Genomic DNA, 22,567 nt, shown 5'->3' with positions numbered 1-22,567 from the left:
CTTATATGGGCGAACTTCCAGCTGCAAGCTTTCTCTGAAATTTCGACTATACGTGGAATGCCAACACTCACACTGATCGACGAAAATTCGCGCAATTCTGGCCTGTGTACCTATCTATCTGCAATTTCCTCTCAGCCCGTGCTGGATGACACTGAGGGAAAGCTGCTGTTGAAATCTGAGCAGCAATGGCTGCATATTCAAGGAGAAAACAGAAAAAAACCAGTCGACTTTGAAGAAGCTAGCTATGGCGACCTAACGCGGAATTGCGCCTCTCCTCCTCAGTGGATCTTCTCTGGTATAAGAGCTTTCTTTTGCTTCAGAAAGCCCCTTTTTCTTTGCTTTGGAGAGTGAGATACAAGCCCTCCAAGTTCACGCCTCTGTTTTTGACAGTTTTGACAAGGTTGTGAATGTGATGCTACATTAGATGCTACTTTAGCATTTCTGAGGTTTTGAAGTTTTGAAAAGCATTAGTACAACTATGGCTACAACTTTCTTTGAAGTTGCTATACTTGGATTTGATTGGAAAGCTTTCATTTAGCCACCTCTGTGAAGCATATAAGTAAAAGCATCATTGATTGAAATTTAGTCACAAGTCTTTGCTACATTAAATGCTTATATTTTGAAGCTTTTCAGTTGTTATTCTAGCCTTGTAAGAGAGAAGACACTGCCCAATTCCTGGGTTAGACCCTCTCATGGCTTGCTTATGCAAAATATGTGAAAGGCCAAAACATAAAGCAATGTCTTGTTATGCTACAAAGGAATTATGCAAAATATGTGAAAGGCCAAAACATAAAGCAATGTCTTGTTATGCTACAAAGGAAGAGAATGACAACATGGCTTCCTTGTTGAAGATAGCCAAGATAATGGTTGCCAAAAAGGAAGCAACTTCAAAGACAGAAAATGCCAATCTACTTTCAGTTGATGTGCCTCCACAAGATGAGACATCCTTTGAAGATTATGCTTTTTGAATCATCTCCATGTATGCTCCAGATCTCTCTTTTTGTTAAGTCAAGGTACTCAGCCTGGATAGTCCTCCAAAATGAATGAAATAAACTATTGTGTGTTTTGTAAACACCTCTGGTCACCATATGATATAGGCCATGTGTATGTGTTTTTTCTCCATGGTACCTCCTGCAGACATTGTGTGCATGTACATGCAGGGGAGATAACCATTGGAAGGTCTTTTGTATCCCTTTTGTTTACCTTACACCCATGGGAACCCTTGCTAGCTTGAGATCCTAGCCATTGATAGATCCATGACCACCATGAGATGGCATGTGACACCTTGTGCTAGCTGTATCCTTGACATAGCCTGAGGCATTCCCTTGAGGGGGATTTTTGTTGGAATATCTCAAGGTGTATGCCTCATGCACACCTTGGTTTCTATGTGTGTGTGCTAGAGGCACAGTTAGGTGCCCATAAGCACAGTTAGGTGGTGATAGAAGCCACATAGGATGATTGAGAGAATCTAGGAGCAGATTGAGGAGATGATTGTGGAGCTCAGAGGTCATCAGTGATGTCAGTGATCATGTAAGAGGTGCCTACTTAAGGACCTCATCTTTCTTCATTCCATTAGCAAGAATTCTGAGTTTGTGTTCACTCCATGCTTTCCTTTCAGTTTACCAACACGTTACTCCGGGTTTTATCAAATCAGAATTGTTGAGGAGGATGTGCTTAAAACCACATTTGCCACACCCTGGAAAACGTTTGCATTCAAAGTAATGCCATTTGGCCTCATCAATGCTCCTGCTACCTTTCAAAGATTTATGCAGATGGTACTTGCTCCTTATTTGGAGGTTTTCTTGAAGGTGTTTTTAGATGAATTCTGTATATTCTTGGCACATAAGGAGCACGTCATGAAGGTTAGGTTGGCCTTCCAAAGGATCAATGATGCAAATGGCAGCCTCAACCCTGATAAATGCACCATTGGAGCCACTCAAGGGAGGTTACTGGGGCATATTGTCTCATCCGAGGGTGTCAAGCCTTACCCCGAGAAAGTAGAAGCTATCCTCAAGCTCTCCCCGCCAACAACCAAACGTCAGGTACGCTCATTTGTCAATCTAGCAAGATACTATCGCCCCTTCATTGATCAATATGCTGCTTTGACGCAACCCATAAAATTGCTATGTTGATTTCTCTTGGGATGAGGATTGTGATCATGGGTTTGTACAAATCAAGAGTGCTCTGGCTTCAGAACCCATTCTACGCAATCCTGATTGGTTAAAGACTTTCTATATCAATCCTGGGTTTGGTGAGCACACTCTGGCAGGTATTCTTCTCCAGCAAGGAGAGGATCAATTCATGTATCCCATCCGATTTGCTTCTCGACAATTGCTTGAAGCTGAACAACGCTACTCTGAAGCTGACAAGCATGCCTTATCTTTGGTGTTCTGCACTGAGAAATTTAAGCATTATGTGGCTGAAAAGTCCTTCATTATAATCTCTAGCAATGGTCTTGCAAAGCAGGTTCTTCAATCACCAAATCCCATGGGCCAATTGGCCAAATGGTTGGCAGTTCTACAAGAATACGATTTTTCTTTCAAAATTGTAAAGGGGGGTTGTTCCAACTTGAAGAATGCTTTGATTGATTTAGAGGAGTGCCTCGATGTAACCCTTGTAGCGGCCATAGATATTAGGGATCCATGGTATGGTGGTATCTATAGATTTCTGGCCGCTTTCTCCTTTCCTCCAAAAAGTACTAGCTATGAGAGAAAGAAGATTCGCAGAGATAGTAGGCGCTACACTCTCTTCGATGGGGTGTTGTACCGTCAAGGCATGGATGGGATACTAAGACGGTTCATTGATGCAGATGAAGTACCTAAGGTATTGAAGCATTATCATAATGGATTTTGTGGAGGCCACTATGCATGTAACTATACAGCTAAGAAGATTTTACACGCTGGGTACTATTGGCCGACCTTATTCAAGGATGTCACTATGTATTGCAAAACTTGTGAACCATGCCAATTCTTTGGTAGGAAGGATTTGCGTCCTAGGCAACATCACCCAGTGATGTCCATCCATCCGTTTCACAAGTGGGGAATAGATTTTGTTGGGCCCCTACCCGTGACTGCCCGCAAAAAGAAGTATCTTCTGGTAGCCACTCAAAGTGTCAATAAGTGGGCTGAAGCTATCGCCCTCCACGCTGCAAATGGTAAGGCAGTTTCAAATTTCATATTTGAACGTATCTGCACAAGGTTTGGGACACCCATGGAAATAGTATCTGACTATGGGAGTCCATTCTTAAATGAAGCAGTGGAGTTGCTCATGGATCGCATGGGTATTAATCACCGCACTTCTAGCATCTATCATCCAGCGTCCATGGGACAAACGGAGCGTATCTGCTCAAGGTTTGAGACACCCATGGAAATAGTTTCTGACCATAGGAGTCCATTCTTAAATGAAGCAGTGGAGTTGCTCATGGATCGCATGGGTATTGATCACCGCACTTCTAGCATCTATCATCCAGCGTCCATGGGACAAACGGAGTGGACCAACGGCCTCCTTTGTAAAACCATGGAAAAAATGGCCACGGGAAACAGGAGCTAGGGGGATCAGAAGGTCACCGAAGCCATGTGGACTTACAACATCACCCATAAAACGTCTACAGGTCACACTCCTTTTGAGTTGGTGTATGGTGCTGAGGCAGTTCTACCACTAGAGATAGAGATTCCGGCCTTGAGACTGGCACAAGAACAGAGGATGACAGAAGATGAACATGTAGAGGCCAGGTTGGTACAACTTGAGAAGTGAGATGAAACCCAACGCCTTGCACTACAACAAATAGAGATCCAAAAGAATCGACAAAAGGCCTGCTTGGATGCTAAGATTCACAAGGGATGGAAAAGACACTTTGCTGAGGGGGATGTTGTGCTATGCTTTGATAACAGATTGGACCACCAAATGGATAAAAAGTTCCTTCCACTGTGGACCGGTCCATACAAAGTCATCAAGGAACGTAGCAATGGGTCTGTACAAGTTTAGCAGCTGCATGAGCCATATGGCAAGAAGGTGATCAACGCGTGATGGTCCCAGGCATGGAAATGTTGTGCATTCCCTGCCTGGGGGAGGGAACTGTTATGGGTAAATTTGACCAAGGTAAAAGGCATAAATATATGTGTGTGCTTATATGTGTGGCAATAGTATAATAAAATATGGTGTGCATAGGGCCCAGAGTTGAGGTAGCAAGGCATGACCATGTGCCACCCTTCCACGAAAGAGGACCCATAAGGTATGTTGTGCATAATCCATGGTAGTTATATTATAAAATGGTAAGGTGGCATGGTTCCTCCATATGCCACCCCTCCATCTAGGCGGCCCCATGCCTGCATTTAGTGAGACATGGCCCAAGGACCATGGGAGAAGTAATATAAAATAGGTGGAGATGGATATTATATTGGATTATTTCCTCCATGTAGAATAGGTCCATGTGGGGGGGGTGTAGATAGTCAAAGAAAGCAAGTTAAATAATTGGGAAAGTAGGATGGCATGGCAAGACTTCTTGTGCCAACCCTCCACTTGTCCTCCTAGATGTTTGAACGAGTTATAAAATTGGACGGAGACCAAGAGAGTATCTTAGACTTGGGATATGGGATTTCATTTATGTGGAAAAATGAGGCAAAGGTTTGTCGCACACAATTGAGAGTGTGCACCCACCTAGCCCACATGGGAGACTCTTCCACACACACCATGCATGTGGGAGGATGCATTTATTGGGAGAGACCCCCTCTCTTGGCTATAAAAGGAGAGGGCTATTCGTTGATGCAACATGCTCATTCTTGTAAAGTCACCTAGCTAGTACTTTGATTTCCCCCCATCCTTCCTTTTAAATAAAGCATGACTCTCTTCCCTTGATGTCTCCATCTCTACATTCCACCTCCCATCATATACATGCTCCTCTTCCCCCTCTTCCTTCCCCCTTGTGCCATAGTCCCCCTCTTCATTTCCACCCCTCTTAATCCCTTTTTCCCACCCATGTTAACGCTTCTCCCCTCACGTTCCCTTTTCGTCCATGGCTCTCAAACGTCGCCATGCCTAGCGTCTAGTCCCATGCCTTGATTTTTTTCTAGTTAATAGTGCGTGTGCGTGCGTGCGTACGTGCGTGTGTGTGTGTATGTGTGTGTGTGTGTGTGTGTGTGAGAGAGAGAGAGAGACAGAGACAGAGACAGAGACAGAGACAGAGAGAGAGACCGTCTCTTCAGCATTGATTAGTGTTGGCTTTGGCTTATAAGTCAAATCCACAATCTGCTCCCACAACAAGGGAATAGACCCTCGAACCTGCACACATACATTCATTGGCATGAGTAAGTGCATCATTTAAGGAGTTCTTACCCTATTACCTCTAAAAATCAAAAAGCGAGCAAGAGGCAAATAAGTGGCAAATATATAGGTTTTCACAAACCCAATATCATATTGATACCATTTTTATGCCTTTATTTTGCCCTAAATCGAGTCCAGTATTGATAATACAAATTTACAACATTAGTATATAAATTATATTGATTCAATTGACAAAATTTTGACATGCTGAAATAAAATATAAAGCTAACGTGCTGAAATAAAACATAAAGTTGAAGATGTTTCAAAATGAAATTTTGGGGGAAAAGAATGAAATGTAGATCCATTATGTAAGGCCCTCCAAACATTACAAATGTAAAGGAAAAAAGTAACACGTTCAATCATATATCAGTTTTAAATGGATGAGCTAATACAAACTTGGTGTCATGGCAGAGGTGACTGTAGCTAGAAAACGCAAAAGGAATGTAAACTAAGAATGGAGAAAAACCTCTAGGTTAGTTTAGTTGTATATCAAAATGCCACCCTTTATCACGCATGATAAGACATAAGATACAAAAAACGCCACACAACTAAAGGGCACATCCCTCCTCCCATGAGTTTCAAATTCCAAAATAGCACAAGCAATGTGAGGCATCTCATAGCAATATCTTTATAGCATACATATATAAAGGGAAGCACAATGCATCTTTTATAAACTTTAAAGTTTCTTATCTATGGACCGCATGGAAAAACAAATCCTGATACAAGGCAGTACATGTTAAAAGTATGGTTCCTATCATAGTATGAGGGTTATCACCCCAAATATGATCCCCTAAAATAGAAAACATAAGGCAAAGCATATTCGGTCTTAGTGTATTGAGTCAACCATTCACAAAGCTTGAAATGATAAATTTTAACAATCTTGCACCCGAAAGGATGGCACTGTTAGAAAATACCCAACAGAGGATACACGCAGCGGAAATAATGCCCAGGAGCTCACACAGTGTGCGGTGTGGGTGTGGAATCACAAACTTCTTTACTTATGTGCATTCAATAGGTGTGCAGACTCATCAATAGACAATGAACCAAACTAGATAGAGAAACCACCAAATAATATATTTCCGTCCACAACTATGGACACAATACAAGAGAGACAGATCCAGAGTCCCACCAATGGTGTGGTCCTCTGATCTTACCACAAAGTCCTTCTCCTATCTGCTGGCTATCTCTAGACAAGAGTCCGCATGCTCCACCTCGAGCGTGAGTAGACTTTCCGTCTAGAATGATCCTCTCCACCTTGCTGTCTGGAAACCAGCCTAGGTGAGCAGCCTCCTGTAAGCTAAGTCTGCAGCACAAGGTACTTCTTTCTCCTCCTGACTGTAGGCCCAAAGGTAGCCCTGCTGCTTCTCCTTCTGCTGGTGGAATTGCTGCTCCAGATGATGCTAAAATGAGGCTAAATGGCCTCTTTATATAGGCCCCAAGGCCTGTACCAAAAAACCGACTGGTCAGCCCTAATCTGGCCGACTCAGTCTGTATGAAAACCGACCCCACAGCTCCCCATTTATGGGACTGTGGGCTGCCCTTTTGGGGCACTCATTACAAGGGCCCTTGGCCCATCTTTCAAGGGCAGATGCCCTATAAATACAGGGTCCAGCCCCCCCCCAAAACATACTGCAAACAGTGCGCCTCCTGTCCTAGATCTATCGCAATCTGTCCCAGACTGTCTTGCTTCTACTCCGGGCTTGTTCCAGCTCTAAGGCTCCTGCCTGAGCTCCGTACGCCAGCCGTACAGCAGGCATCTGTATTCTGCCATCCTTCCGTACTTTCCTGGCCCTCTGTCCTGCCCAGTACGGGTTCCTTGTGCTGGCTACTGCTTCGCCTTTTGCTACTGCAGATCCATCCTAGCTCCAGGTACCCACCATCTCTTTGATTCTTGCCCACATGGCATCCAATCAGATGCCCATGTGACAGACACTCAAACCCTAGGTTCACCCCCCCCATGCTCTCCTCATTTGGGGGCTTACAGATGGGGAGGTGACCTTTCCAACACCCCCTCTCACCGACACATCTCGGCCCAATGCCAACACGTCGATGAAAATGCTCCAGTAACTCCCTGGTCGTAGTCCTCTAGAACCTTTCGGTGTCGAAATCTTTTTCTGGCTTTTCATCCAGTGGCTCCTGCTCCACCAGGTCCGGTTCTGCTTCCGCACACCATCCTGGTACACAGGTCCATCTCTGGTAGCACCTCCTGGTACCACCTCCTTCAGTCACATTCCTGCCTCTGAACTTGAGCAACCCAGCCGTCTCGATCTTCCAGTCGTCCCCCTCATAATGAGTGAACAACCTGGAGTCTTCCAGGCACCATGCTCTGAGGGTCTGTTTCAACCCGTCCTTCCTTTGGCAAGGTCTGCAACCAACGAATATTTCCAGATAACCTGGACCATGAACTCTCGCTCAGTTCTCAAGCAGGTACTCTTCTGGCTTCAGTACTCTTTGTCCACCACCTTCTAGCAATCTGCGTCCGAGATTTGAAGAAGCACCCATACTTCCCCTTCTGCCTTCGAAGAAGGCCAATTCCTTCCAATCTCTTATCACCTGAGACAAATGAAGAGCAGAATCTCTCCACAGCATGCTATAAAGGCTCAAATGCAGAATATCAAATACGTACCAGACTGTTGTACTGCCTGAATGTTCGCTCTGAAAGCAAACCCTGTACCTCAATGAGTATTTCCAGATAACCTGGACCATGAACTCTCGCTGAGTTCTCAAGCAGGTACTCTTCTGGCTTCAGTACTCTTTGTCCACCACCTTCTAGCAATCTGCGTCCGAGATTTGAAGAAGCACCCATACTTCCCCTTCTGCCTTCGAAGAAGGCCAATTCCTTCCAATCTCTTATCACCTGAGACAAATGAAGAGCAGAATCTCTCCACAGCATGCTATAAAGGCTCAAATGCAGAATATCAAATACGTACCAGACTGTTGTACTGCCTGAATGTTCGCTCTGAAAGCAAACCCAGTACCTCAATGAGGCACTCGCCAAGATCCTGTGTAATCCTGTACTGTCCCCTTCTGAAGTCCAGCATCCATCTGACCATAAGACCCCAGGGCTTTCCATGGAATCCACCCTCGTGTCAGTGTCAACAGCTACACACCTGGAAGGTACCAAGTGCTCCATATTGTCCTTCACCTTCACAAAGGCATCTGACTCCTCGTCGACCCACATCTCTATGTCAGACATCCTCACTGTGATTTTTGGATCAACATATCTGACCTCGGTAACACTTGGTGATGTCACCAGGAACAACTCTTCGATTACCACATTTGCTTTGGCCTTTCCCTCTGAATCTGAGTCAGACTCCTTTTTGTTTTTCAGATCCGCCTTTTTCTTTCTGCAGTCCTGTGCAAAATGTCCGGGCGTATCACAATAGAAACACTTCTTCTTGTGCTTCCTCTTTGAAGTCCCCTCGTCGTCAGAGTCATCTTTATTGGACTTGCCACCGTTAGGCTTGCCCTTTCCTTTCCCAGCAGAATCCTTCACCAGCATCGCCTTGTCATCTTTATCCTCGTTGTAGAGCTTCTCCCGAGCTTCCTCCTGTAGCAGTAATGGACACAACTCCTCAAATGTCAGAGGTTTGGTCCTCTGTCCTGCTGTCACAGCCGTAACAAAGCTCTTGAAACTCCGAGGCAATCTCCTCAGTACCATCAAGGCCAGATGGCATGAGTCTGTCTTCTGACCAATTGCTGCCAGGCTGATCCCGCACCACCTTGACCTTCGTCAAATGGCTATGTACCGTATCGCCTTCTTCCATATCAAGATTGTAGAGTTGATGCTGAAGAAGCACAATCCGGGAGGTATTATCTGTCTCGTACAGATCCTTCAGGGTGGCCCACGCCTCTACTGACGTCTCGGCCAGCTGGATATACGGAAGAACAGAGTCCGCCGTAGTCCCTATGATTATTGCCAGGGCATGGGCATCTCTTTCTTCCCAAGCTTCAAGCTCCTCTCTGTCTACTGCCATGAGTACCTTCCCTTTACTGTCCACCAAGTCTTTTGGCTTCGACTCCTCTCCCGTGGTCAGCTTCCACAACTTCCGAGCCACTAAATGACTCCGGATCTTCACTTTCCACGTCGGGTAATTAGTCTCGTCCAGGTTCCCAGACTCTCCAAAGTTAGGATAGTGAAAGAGAGAAAACTGGAGGAGGAGGAAGGGAAAGCAGGGGCTGAAGAGGCTGTAGATGGCGACATCTCTGCTGTATATACCACACAGCAAAGTCAACCAAACTCAAATTCAGTAAACCAGAACTCTGAACGCACCTGGCTGAACCTGAGTCACCCTCCTTCTCGCAAGGGCACAATCCTCCAGTCGTGGAAGTCGATTCCCTAGAGCTTCTGAATCAGGGTCGTCCTTCAGCAAGGTCCCTGCCTTCAGGCTCCCACACCTGTGAGCCTCCTACTTGGGCTCTGATACCATGTTAGAAAATACCCAACAGAGGGTACACGCAGCGGAAACAATGCCCAGGAGCTCACACAGTGTGCGGTGTGGGTGTGGAATCACAAACTTCTTTACTTATGTGTATTCAATAGGTGTGCAGACTCATCAATAGACAATGAACCAAACTAGATAGAGAAACCACCAAATAATATATTTCCGTCCACAACTATGGACACAATACAAGAGAGACAGATCCAGAGTCCCACCAATGGTGTGGTCCTCTGATCTTACCACAAAGTCCTTCTCCTATCTGCTGGCTATCTCTAGACTAGAGTCCGCGTGCTCCACCTCGAGCGTGAGTAGACTTTCCGTCTAGAATGATCCTCTCCACCTTGCTGTCTGGAAACCAGCCTAGGTGGGCAGCCTCCTGTAAGCTAAGTCTGCAGCACAAGGTACTTCTTTCTCCTCCTGACTGTAGGCCCAAAGGTAGCCCTGCTGCTTCTCCTTCTGCTGGTGGAATTGCTGCTCCAGATGATGCTAAAATGAGGCTAAATGGCCTCTTTATATAGGCCCCAAGGCCTGTACCAAAAAACCGACTGGTCAGCCCTAATCTGGCCGACTCAGTCTGTATGAAAACCGACCCCACAGCTCCCCATTTATGGGACTGTGGGCTGCCCTTTTGGGGCACTCATTACAAGGGCCCTTGGCCCATCTTTCAAGGGCAGATGCCCTATAAATACAGGGTCCAGCCCCCCCCCAAAACATACTGCAAACAGTGCGCCTCCTGTCCTAGATCTATCGCAATCTGTCCCAGACTGTCTTGCTTCTGCTCCGGGCTTGTTCCAGCTCTAAGGCTCCTGCCTGAGCTCCGTACGCCAGCCATACAGCAGGCATCTGTATTCTGCCATCCTTCCGTACTTTCCTGGCCCTCTGTCCTGCCCAGTACGGGTTCCTTGTGCTGGCTACTGCTTCGCCTTTTGCTACTGCAGATCCATCCTAGCTCCAGGTACCCACCATCTCTTTGATTCTTGCCCACATGGCATCCAATCAGATGCCCATGTGACAGACACTCAAACCCTAGGTTCACCCCCCCCATGCTCTCCTCATTTGGGGGCTTACAGATGGAGAGGTGACCTTTCCAACGGGCACACCATAAACTAATGACCGCTTTCATATTCATATTCACACAAACAAACATGAACCAACGTATTAAGTCTTGCTTCTGCAAAGATAAAGGGCATACTAAAACATGCTGTTAACGTCCAAAAATAGGAAGATACATAAAGATTTTCCATTTTGCATCCAACTGTCCTAAGTTTTTAACATCCCTTGAGCTACACATGCTAGAATTAGAAAGCAAAGCTAACCAATTGCAGCGCTTCACCCAATTCTCACCATTTCTTAATGGTTATGCTTCTTTTTTTCCCTCCCAACAAACATCTAGTACAACTCTCCAAAGGCCATGGCAGACTTCGTAATTTAGGTTTGCACTGAAAGAGCGACCCATGTTATTGCTTAATCACACTCAACTAAATTTGTAGATTTTTTTTTCACGCTGTGCCAAAATAGATCAGGTTTGGATAACCTTACAGCACCTAGCCACTCCAAGCATTTTGACCCCTTAAAATGGATCCGGTGTATTGGAGGTCCTCTTCATCCAAGGCTTGTGTAACTTGGTAATTGGACTATCAATTTGTATGCTGGATTAGTTCTTTCATATTTTTGCCACACGTCATCCATGGGTGAGGTCCTAGTTGCTCTCTCCAGACTCCTTCTACACATTCATGCACTCATTGCACATTTCAACAGACCCCCCAATCATGAGTCGGGTTCTAACTGTCGTCAACTTCTTCCTCACGTGCTCCCTTTGCGATTTGTGGCTTCAATTCTATGCGAATCTTACATTGCATGTTCATTATTTATTCGGGACTCCTATGGCTTCATTGCCTAGACCTATGCTTCTTGGAGGACTTCTATCACACTTAGATTATGTGTGATCTTTTGGACCTTAGGAGAGAGAGGCCTTCAAGGAGGCCAATTATCTTCCTTTTTTGTGCATTCATCCTTCAACTTTTGCCCACGAATTTTTGAGCCATGTGATTCCTGGTGCTGCCATGTGTCGTTGCTGTCCACGTTTGCTTTTCCCGGCTGTAGTTCTCCCTTGGTCCCACCATGCCAGATTGGTCTGACTCTAGTCTATTTTTGCTTCGCGAATTCTGCAGCAGTTTTGCTAATGCTAAACTACCTGTTCCAGACTAGGTAAATCACAAAAAATAATGCTTCCAAATAAGCACGACTCTGACAGTCCGTTTCTCAAAGCCAAATGAAATGGCACAAGAGGTGAAACGTAGTAAATTGCAGAAGACACCAAGGATCACAAAGAGATACTCATGTGGCTAGACCCAATACACTTGAGAAGCATGAGAATCAGATAGAGCTTTCTAGGGAGCATAAATCCTTTCCATACTTCCAGCCCTAGGCAAAGGATTTTTTTAAGATCATCATATACGCATTTGGTAAAATACCAAACGTTTGACAAAATGTCCAAATGTGTGGACATTTCCAAACATGAAATTATCTCATTTTCTGCCTTGATTTTCTTCTCTTGGTTGTTTCTTTCATAGCTTAATGGAAGTTTATTTCTCGTATTTGGTAAAATTCCAAACGTTTGACCATTTGTCCAAATGTGTTTTCCAAACATGAAATTCTCTCATTTTCTGCCTTGATTTTCTTCTCTTGGTTGTTTCTTTCATACCTTAATGGAAGTCTGTTTCACGGGAAAAATAAATAAATTTATATGCCTACTTCTCAACATGGGCAACTATGAGACGATGAAGACGAACCAAACCTGTCCAAAACTATTTATGGAGAGGTCAAGCACACGACTTGTGCAAGGACCATTCCCACTTTTTTCAACACTTGCTCTCCTACAATGAATGATGAACTCAAAGCATCGTCTTTGCATTGAATGGTTGAGTACATGCTTTGGGCAAAACTTGGGCAAGAACCATTCTCAAGTCATGAGACTACTTTTTAAACACTTTCGCGGCTGTGAAGTCGGAGTACATATGTGAAAAATAATACTATACTTCTCAACCAAAAAGAAGAGAAGAGCAGTAGTTATTTGTTTTTTAGAACAGAAGTCCTATCTAGTCATGCAATTATAATCATTAGAGCCCTACAAGATACCTGGACATGTGAAGCCACATAATTATCTGTCTCTAAAAGCTGCTCTGTCTCAACAAAGTTGGCAGCATGGCCTTCTAGATCAGCTCCTCGACGCCACATCCTCGTCCCTACCATTTTTAGCATCAAAATGAGCTTTCAGAACTTTTTGCGGCCAAAACCCTTCCTTTAAAATTCTCACAGAATTAAATGTCTATCAAATTTCTACCTAGCCGTCGATTACACCGCCTTGCAATTAGAGAGAGGTTCAAGTAAGCCTCTTTGATAGGAACCTGTATGGACTGAAAACGTGCATTTACATTAAGGAAAACACATTGAATATAATCCCCGTCATCCAAAACAATCAATGCTGCATAAATTGATTAGTATTACATCTGACAGGTGTCAAACAAGAGATGCAGCTAGCACGCAGAGAAAAGCCTTCAAAAAAGGATATTTCCTTGAATAATAGGGAGAATGTAAGGCTCCATCTGCATAGAGAAATCAAAGCATTGCTCTTGAGCTCAACTACCAGACACTAGCTCAACACAATCTATTCACTAAACCAATTAAGGTGCGCATTAACTCATGTAATAAACCTTGCACTCAATCAGGTCCTCGAGCATGTAGTGATTCCAAAGGAACCTTGGGTCTGCCTACACACAAAAACCTTTGAATCACATAATGAGAAAAGATTGCATGGAAGATTATAGCATGTGCTAGTGCAAGTTTATTCCATTACTTGTTTCCAAAGTGGTTGTGCTTTTCGTGCTCCTGCTAAATGGTGTGCCCGTTGTGAACTGCACAAACAGAGCAAGTATATTGAAAAGCCATGAGATTGGGCATCGATTGAATTTGCTTGCCAAGAAAACCACATAAAGGCAGCAATTCAAGGCAGCCATACCTCAGCGTTAAATCAATTTTATAGGAGAAAAATAATCCTGGAGTTGTCTCCACTGTCTTTAATAAACTGACAAAGTGAGCCTCATCTTTTTTCTGATCATTCAAGGATTTTTGTTAGAACAAGCAACAACTAAATTTAAAAACAAGCAATCTTCCATGGGAATTGCACTTTATGTCTGTTTTTCTTATTGACCAACCACCAAATTGAAAATTGTTGTTTATATGCAAGGCAACCTCTTGTGTGGATAAGAGGCGCATGGCTGAATTGCAAAATAAAAATTTCATGGACGATATCCGGAAAACAGGGTTCCCATAGTAAGAACCAACATATTCTCTGCCTGTTATGACAAGTGCATATGAGCCTGAAAAAAAAGCCACAAAACAACAGCCTTTAAATGGAGTGCCAAGCCTTGCGACCACCAGGCATACTGCTTTAACCAAACCAAATTGTGAATAGGTACTTCACATGAAAGAGGATGACAATATGGAATGTTTAGACTATGCAAAAGAGATTACTTATTTACATGCCTGCTAAGAGCTTTATGACACCAACCAAACCATAGATCGTTGTTGTCTTTAATAGATCCTCTTCATTAATCTGACTCATCTCACCTGCATCACAAATTAAAATATCTTCAGCTCGAAAGATAGTTGCAGTCAAGGCAAACATATGTGCAATGCATGCTCTTCAAATGTCTACCTTCAGACCATGAGGCAATCTCTAATACAAAATTTCCCATGACCATATGTGATGTCCATTGCTTCTATAGCTCTTTAAACTATAGCCAATGGCTATCATTTAAGTTTTGGCCCAGAGCTTAGTCATCTTCTGAGGATCTGCTCTTTGATGTAGATGGCTGAAATATTTCTGCTCTTTTACATGGAGCCTAGAGAGTATGGTCATTTCCTGAGGATCTGCTCTGACATGCTGATAAGATAGCTTATGGACAAGTGTAAGAAAACAATACAACGTCTGTGCTCAACAGATAACAGGATCTCGTATGCAAGAGAGAAAAGCAGATAGTATGGAGAATCAAAAATTTGATTATTGTAAAACTGATACAATAGATGGCACTGCTTCCCAGCCGTGCGCTCCTGTGTGAGAAGCTTCGATGGCGTGCTGGAAACAGTAGAGGACGGAGGCTGGATGCTAAGGAATCAGGGTTGCTGTAGCCAGTGATGAATGTGGGCTTCACAGGCTTGCTCTTATATAGCCACCATTCATAGTCGGTTAGACCCAATTGGGTGACCGACCCAGTCCGCCCAAAACAGCCGACTGGGAGTCGGTCCCGAAATAGGCCGACCACACGATAAAACCGTGGTGCAAAATAGAGCAACTAACCTACGATGTCCGTTCGACCCAGAGCCATCCGGGATCATCTGGGGCTCCAAACGGGCCCCGCAACCCGAAAGTGTGCTGCCTCGGGAAAAGCTCCGTCTACCCTCAGTGCGGTCAGTCAGGGGATGCCTTCCCGCACTTGCATGTAGCCTAGTTGGCAGTGTGCCAACTCTATCTGAAGCCGTCCAGCCATCAGGCCACACATGGCCCCCATCTGGTGTCCAAACCAGGACCTACCGGATAACCGAGCTACTCAAATGCCTTCTCCTCATATGGGGGGCTTACCAGTAGAGTTAGCTGGTTCCCGCGTAGTTACACGAGAGTGGAGCATTGATATCTAACAACAAGCACTTTTCAGTAGCTACCTATGGCTCACTCTGTTCTTCTCACATGAGAGGCCTGCTTGGAAAATCATTCCCAGGATCACTATTTGGCAGATCTAATATTGCTTTCATGTTGGTAGTCCAGCTTCACACGTTCTCAGATTACCCCAGCAGTCATAGCCTTTTCTTCTGTTCTGTTTTCTTTACTGTCAAATCGAAGTTGGTTTTCATTAACATTCCACCCCGTTGACTATCATGACAAATTGTTAAACAAGCAGAACAACTTCCTCAAGCATCAACCACTGAAAAGCAGTTGGAGACTGCATGATAACAAACTCGGCAGGCAGGAGGCAGCAACTAGATTTGGATGAAAGCACTCTTACGAGACGCTTTCAAAAGAACAGCAGGACAAAGGTGTCGATGGTCTTCAAGCTGACCCCTGCAAAAGGAACATCTTGAACCAGCAGGGGGGGTATACTAGACGTCTTTGGTCCAAGATTTCTGGATGGATGAGGAACTCTGGGTTACAGTATCAGCCCAGTCAAAGAAATGTGATATTTGGGGTAGTCCTTCACAACTCATCAGTGTGTCGCTAGTGGTCAGGAGCTGTACTCATATCTGGCAGGTGAGGAACCAAACAAGAGTTGCAGTTGTGGTCATTAATTTTTTAGGGGCTGGATGGTCAGGTGAAAGACCAAATCTTCTCAGTTTAGATCCAGTATTGTACAGCGTCCTACAAGAGACACACACTTTTTTTTTTTTGGGTGAAACTACAACACACACACACACACACAAGATAAAGTAATGGTCTTTTTCTTGTGCTTGGTCACCTGCGTTAGAATGGTGAATTGTGGTACATTTATCCATGTGTTATGACATCAATTATAGAAAGGAAAAACTAGCCACACAGCACCCTCCTTCTAGCAAAACCTACTTATTCATCCTGACAGGTTGACCATATTCCATTGGCACCAACCTTTTCATCGAAAAAAAGCAGCACAAAAATTGAAGTACCTCTTTGTGAGGCACCTTCATGTAAGACATGCATTATGACACTCAGCAGAAAAAAGATTGGTTTCTTACTTGTCAACCGTAGCGTTCCATCAATACGATTCAGTGAGAGACACTGCGTAACTTCTCCATCTTCTGGTACAAAAATAAAACGATCCAAGCATTCCAGAAGACGGATTTGACTGCACAGACTAGGGGCATAGCCACAGGTTCCAATTTCTCTTTCTTGTTGCTCAACTCTTAAAGAATCTAAATGATCTGCTTCAAGGCACAGGAAACTACTAATTAAGATCCCTGCATTTAAAGTCCACAGAAACAGCTCATCCAACATGTTAAAGCATAAAAATGGGCAGTGTGCAAATCCAAAAAATCAAACATAAATTTTATTTGAATGAAGGTAGATTGTGTCAAAGATTTCAGGAAGAACATCTTTGAAGGGCACTTTGAATATGTATTACTTTGGAGATCAAAAATCATACGGCACATTGACTATGTATTACTTTGGAGATCAAAAATCATATTTTTACATTGTAAGCTATTTTTTAAAGGATTACGAGCGCTGATCCTACAAGGTCATCTCTCTCTCTCTCTCTCTCTCTCTCTCTCTCTCTCATCTGATGACCTCATGAGGGCCCTGCCTTGTGGCCTGACGTTAAAAAGTTCTTCTTCTTCTTCTCTCTCTCTCTCTCTCTCTCTCTCTCTCTCTCTCTCTCTCTCTCTCGTTTTCTTCCATATTTATATCAAGGCCCCTCCTTTATGAAAGTAGCAAGGGTGCATAGAAAGTGTCCGGACCTCTTTAGTGGCAAGTACACTCTGGGATTATTTGGTCTTTGTAAGCAGCCAAAGGCTCGTAAGGACCAAAAGGCCAAAAGGCTCTCTCTCTCTTTCTCTCTCTCTCTCTCGACCGTATGTCACGTTGGTGATCAAAGTCAATCATGTAACTGCACGTTGTTGGCAGCTTTTTAAAGAATTTAAAGCGCCAAGTTGCTAACCCCCCTTCAAGGTCATATCACTCCCATGTGCATGCGCCTCTATCTGAAATGCCAGATAGTATATCGTCTCTTCCCAATAATGTGATCGAAACATTCGCAGCATTTAAGAAACTGCTCACGGTGAGTAGGGCTATAAATTAAAAAAGGATAAGGAGAGGAAAATCACCATTGACCAATTTGTCCCGGCCAGAGAACGTATCTTCATGTACTTGCGCTTCAAATTGCATTCCTGTTTCCATCTCTCTCTCTCTCTCTCTCTCTCTCTCTTCTGTAGTATTTTCCAGCAGCTTCAATTTCCTGATCCTAATATAACAGAGTCTGAAGCGAAATATGGGCAGTTCTTCGATGGACAAGGTATTCACAGTCGACTCGGTGGCTCCCTCGCAAAAAAAAGGTCAAATATCGTTTTGCGGTCGTCATTGTCGGCAACGATGACATAGGTGAAGAGAAAAATCCGTCATCCTGAATCCTGATGCCAGGAAGCACGTATATGTTAAAACAGAATTTTAGAGCCGACAGCTCATAAATTGGAAATTTTGGTGACAGTGCATCAGGGCAGACAAAAGTAAGCTGTCATCGTTCGTGACAATCATGAATTGTTTGGATAAGAAGGTGTGTAGTAAGGAGAGGACAAAGATGCATACATTATGCATGTTGCAACTTAGAGGCATGCAAAGCAGAGAAGTGCACCGAAGAATGCATAACATAAAATGTGAAGGAAAACATCCTATTCGAGGTGAAAGCCGGTACCGAATGAGAGGATCGTAGAGAGCGCGTACCTGGATGAATGGCTTGCCGGTTAGCTTGCTTGTTTTGAATGCTTGTTCAAGTTCGCGCTAAACCGTGCAAAAGTGGATGAATGGTCGATTGCGAAGGCAGAGCGATGAGCGGATTCGGAATTTGTGAGGATGGAGAGCAACAAGGATATGCAGCAATTGAAAGCAGAGTGATCCGAATGAATGATCGATAGGAAGCATAGCAATTTGCGATTGCGCAAATCGAGCGATTGATTGGAGAGCAACAAAACAAAGACGGAGAAGGAGAACAAGACGGAGAAGAAGAAGAAGAAGAAGAAGAAGAACGATAGCTTATTTTGAGCCTATTTTTAGTAATGACTCTCCACATCCTACAGCTTAAAAAATAGAGACGTTAGGCCAATTCTTTTTTTTTTCCCCCCTTTGGAAGACTCGTCCTTGTCTCTCTCAGCTTATGGGACTTTTCCTCATAAGTCAATGGTGGAGGAAGACAAACCCCGATACATGTGACCAGCCAGCCTGTAGCTCAGGTGGTTCAAGCACTCGCCCCCCTTTTGAATAGCTTGACGTCTCAAGGAGGGTTTGGGCACTGGCACCCTTCTGAGCTACTGCTCGTGTTAGTATCCCCTCAGGCGGCTCAGGTGGTTTGGGCACTGGCCCCCTTCTGAGCACCTCCCGTGTTAGTATCCCCTAAGGGATGACGCAACCAAGTGTTGTATTTAAATTATTGTTTTTAAATAAGGAGACACTTTGACACACCCAAGGGGGATACACTCCCCTCTTACTTAAAAACCAAGGAAATTTAAAACAAGGTGAACACTATTATACACTTACTAGAGTGAAAATTATAGCCAGTAGGAAGGCTTTAAAAAGTAGAGGATAGGCCATCTTTAAAAGCCATTAGGAAGGCTTTAAAAAGTAGAGGATAAGCCAACTTTAAAAAAGCGCAAGAAGGTAGCACTTATGGACCATTGAGAAGGGGTAAAGAATAGTGTGGACATCTCTAAACACCTAACTAAACATGTGTTGAAGTAGTTAATAACAAAAGTAACGCGTTGATTTTGATGGACAATAGAAAAATCTATTGATCCCAGTTATCCCTAGTAGGGTCAAAAAAGGCAAAAAAAACACTTGAAAGATCACCTTATGACATTGTGGTGGTCTTATGGGAAATGGGAAATTTGATGCCAAGGTAGCATGTGAACTCCCCCACTTTTTGCTCATTTTTTAAGTGAGCTCTTGAGGTCAATGGTTTTGTGGGAAAAATTACTTTTTGAAGGGTTTGAGGGTTGAAAATGCCACATTTTCACCAACAGATATGATATTCAAGATGGGGAATCAAGGGGAAATAAATTGGGGACATTGAAACATAAAATTGCCTCCCAAGTGTAAACTTTCCTATGATGTGGACATATTTGCATTTCACTCTATTCCCCACAAAGACACTACGGTCAAATGCTAGTGGGAAACGTGGGAAATTAAAGCCTTCCACCTAAGATTAATTCTACGAAACCCCCATTTTGGCATATGGGAAACATAACTTCCCACGAAACCCCCCTCCCATGTCATAAGGCCTTTGGTTTTTTCAATGAACAGGCCCTTTGTTTTTTCAATGAACACCCTTTCCCACCATGCCATTAGGGCTTAAGTAACTTCCAAGTCTTCGATAAAGCTCTCTAGTAGCAATACAATGCTAACATAAACCATAGAGTCAGCTTCCCTCAAACCAAGCATATACTCCATCACAACTACTTGGTGGCCAAATTACATAATTAGATTGTATGTCAAGGCCTATATGGATTGTTCACCTTGTTTAAGACCATCCAATAACACTTGTGATTAGAAGCGTGCTCCTCTCCCACAACTTACTACCTCCCTTGACTCTAAGCATTAATCATTGTTTGTTGCTAATAACCTCACTCAAGAGTTGCTAGAGGCAAGGTATCACATGCAAGGAGTGGTTTGATTGCAATGTTTTATAGTTTGCCTTTATTGGGAACACGTGAATTTTGTTTGTCCCTTTTGTGACTAGTTCGATTGGCTATAAGACTTTTAAATCACTTCATCGCTTTCTTTTGTTGTTGACACTTTTATCTAATTGATGTGGAAAAATAAGACTTTTATGTCACATCTTAAGGGACAATAGTGATGGGATGTTATGTTAAAAGGATAAGAACAAACGAAGTACATGAAGGCAAGACCTAAATATTAACCTTTTTTTACATAATTGTCAGCCCCTTGTAAATACTTATACATGTTTGGATTTTGAAATTCAAAGCTCTCTAGCCAAAGATCCATTGTATGAACCATATGCCCACCATATGATAGCAATTTATCTAACATCGCAAACAACTATAATGTCATGATCATAGCCTTTCAAGCACTCTAGAGAAGTGAGTTCACTAAAGTTAGTCCCCCTTTTCACGAGTTCATTCTAGATTCATCGGCATGTATGTACACCACATATAAGGTCATACTAATTGCATGGTGTGGGAGAGAACTCAAGCATGTCACAACAATGTAATTTTTCATCACCATGAATATATCCCACATTAAGGCCATATTAATTTAATGATGTGGAAGAGAACTCAACCATGCCCTTTATACTAAACTCAACCATGCCCTTTGTATAAGGCCATACTTATTGCATGATGTGGAAGAGAACTCAACCATGCCCTTTATACTAAACTCAACCATGCCCTTTGCCATGAAGAAATGCCCTCTTCAAATAAAGTGTCCTTACCAAAAGCACTTTAGTTGTCTCATCCAAAAATTGAATTGTGGTAGAAAGTTAACTCTGGAGATAAATGTTCCTTTGCTAAGTGCACTTAACGCATCTCTACCAAAAACCATAGGATGGCTGCTTTGCCAAATAATGTTTATGGTTAGCTATCTTTAGCGATAGTCCCATAGGCAATAATGTTTATGGTTAGCTATCTTTAGTGATAGTCCCATAGGCAATAATGTTTACAATTAGCTATCTTCACAAATAGTCCCATAGGCAACATAGGAGCTACTTTAGCATATGACACACTACCCACCAAAACTTATCGTTATTTCAAGGACTATTGAGCCAAACCTAATGGACGTATTGATTACATATTAGGCCTATATACAATACAAAAGATACTTTTAATAACGGACACCCAACTCTCCCACCAAAGAATATTTTTATGTTAAGGACTCTTGAGACAACCCCCAATAGACATGATGGAAATCATTGATTGGATCAATGTTCATAGATCTTGTCTTTTGAACCGACACTTACATTCCATTTAGTAACCCATACTAGGATCCCAAATATCCCTGAAGTCTTAGTCTCACATTGGTCCAAGTTATTGTCATCTTTGATGCAAGTATCATAGAACAAGCTCAGTATGCTCATAGCCTTTTTCCAAAATTCTTCCATGGCTTTTTACTAAGTCGAAACCATTGATCTAAAGACATAGGAGAAAACTTTTACTTTCACTTTCAGTGATGATTTTTCTAAAATAACATAGACTTATTTCCTGAAGCAAAAACTAATGCCCATATTGCTTTAAAGGATTCAAAGCACGTATTAGAAAGTAAGCTAGAAAGCACATGAAGATTATCTATTATGAGAATTGGGGTGAATAAAAATTCAATAAGCACAATGAATTTTGTAGGTATCATTAAATAAAAAGGCAACTCACTTGTAGATATACTCCATGGAATCTTATGGTAAACTATAAACTTATGATATATCTTCTAATAACAATTCTCAACTATAGAGATAGTTCATACAACCATTTGCAATGGAAAACCTAGATTTAAAAAAAAAAAAGAGTGAAAGCATTGATATAAGCATCGCTATGGAAATGTCCAAAAAACCATTGATGTATGCATCAATATTTTCATATATTGATTCTTATATCAACAATGTTACTACTAAAACCAAATGTTTTTTATAATTATACCAATGTCAAACTTTCCTTCCAAAGGGAAATTTGAGGACAAGCTAGTCTAGCCTACAACGTAGCTACATGCTACCCAACCCCAAAAAGGATCCAACAAGTAGTTGCCTTTTTTCTACTCATCATTTGAGCTGCTATCATCTCAAGTCCTCATTGGAGTCATCACCCACGTCATTAGGTTGGGTTGCATAGTTGCCACATTTGTGAGAGTACAACAACAGATATGAATGGGAAAATTATTCATTTTAAGAGAGTCTTATATTTACTAGGACACTATAGTTTTTATACTTTATAATTTACATGGTTCAACGGTTTGGATTGTGTAATAATGGTCTGAAGATAAGGAAAAAGCACTTTGGACTAGCTTTTATGCTTGGATTTATGTGCAAAATTCTAAAACACAGATTGAGGCCTAAGATGCTGGATTTTGGCAA

The 22,567-nt window shown here is 42.9% G+C and overlaps 1 protein-coding gene across 2 annotated transcripts in view; it reads right to left on the bottom strand.

The window, feature by feature from the left end:
- LOC147902495 (phosphoinositide phosphatase SAC6-like) overlaps positions 1 to 18,487 on the bottom strand; it is a 77,117-nt gene extending 58,630 nt beyond the window's left edge. For both annotated transcript variants that reach the window (XM_087373536.1, XM_087373537.1), the window contains exons 1-12: positions 18,223 to 18,487; positions 17,610 to 17,912; positions 16,524 to 16,709; positions 14,307 to 14,390; positions 14,013 to 14,140; positions 13,780 to 13,871; positions 13,618 to 13,675; positions 13,475 to 13,531; positions 13,333 to 13,366; positions 13,105 to 13,185; positions 12,900 to 13,006; positions 5,191 to 5,277 (exon numbers count right to left, since the gene is read on the bottom strand). In XM_087373536.1, coding sequence (XP_087229662.1) covers positions 5,191 to 5,277; positions 12,900 to 13,006; positions 13,105 to 13,185; positions 13,333 to 13,366; positions 13,475 to 13,531; positions 13,618 to 13,675; positions 13,780 to 13,871; positions 14,013 to 14,140; positions 14,307 to 14,390; positions 16,524 to 16,709; positions 17,610 to 17,682 — 987 coding nt within the window. In that variant the 5' untranslated portion in view covers positions 17,683 to 17,912; positions 18,223 to 18,487. The remainder of the gene's footprint in view (positions 1 to 5,190; positions 5,278 to 12,899; positions 13,007 to 13,104; positions 13,186 to 13,332; positions 13,367 to 13,474; positions 13,532 to 13,617; positions 13,676 to 13,779; positions 13,872 to 14,012; positions 14,141 to 14,306; positions 14,391 to 16,523; positions 16,710 to 17,609; positions 17,913 to 18,222) is intronic.
- Positions 18,488 to 22,567: the final 4,080 nt, after the last annotated feature.

The sequence above is a fragment of the Dipteris shenzhenensis genome, chromosome 4 (genome assembly GCF_047967505.1).
Source record: "Dipteris shenzhenensis isolate YYH24624 ecotype China chromosome 4, Dip_SZ_1.0, whole genome shotgun sequence".
Lineage (NCBI taxonomy): Eukaryota > Viridiplantae > Streptophyta > Polypodiopsida > Gleicheniales > Dipteridaceae > Dipteris > Dipteris shenzhenensis.
This window is presented reverse-complemented; position numbering and strand designations above follow the sequence as displayed.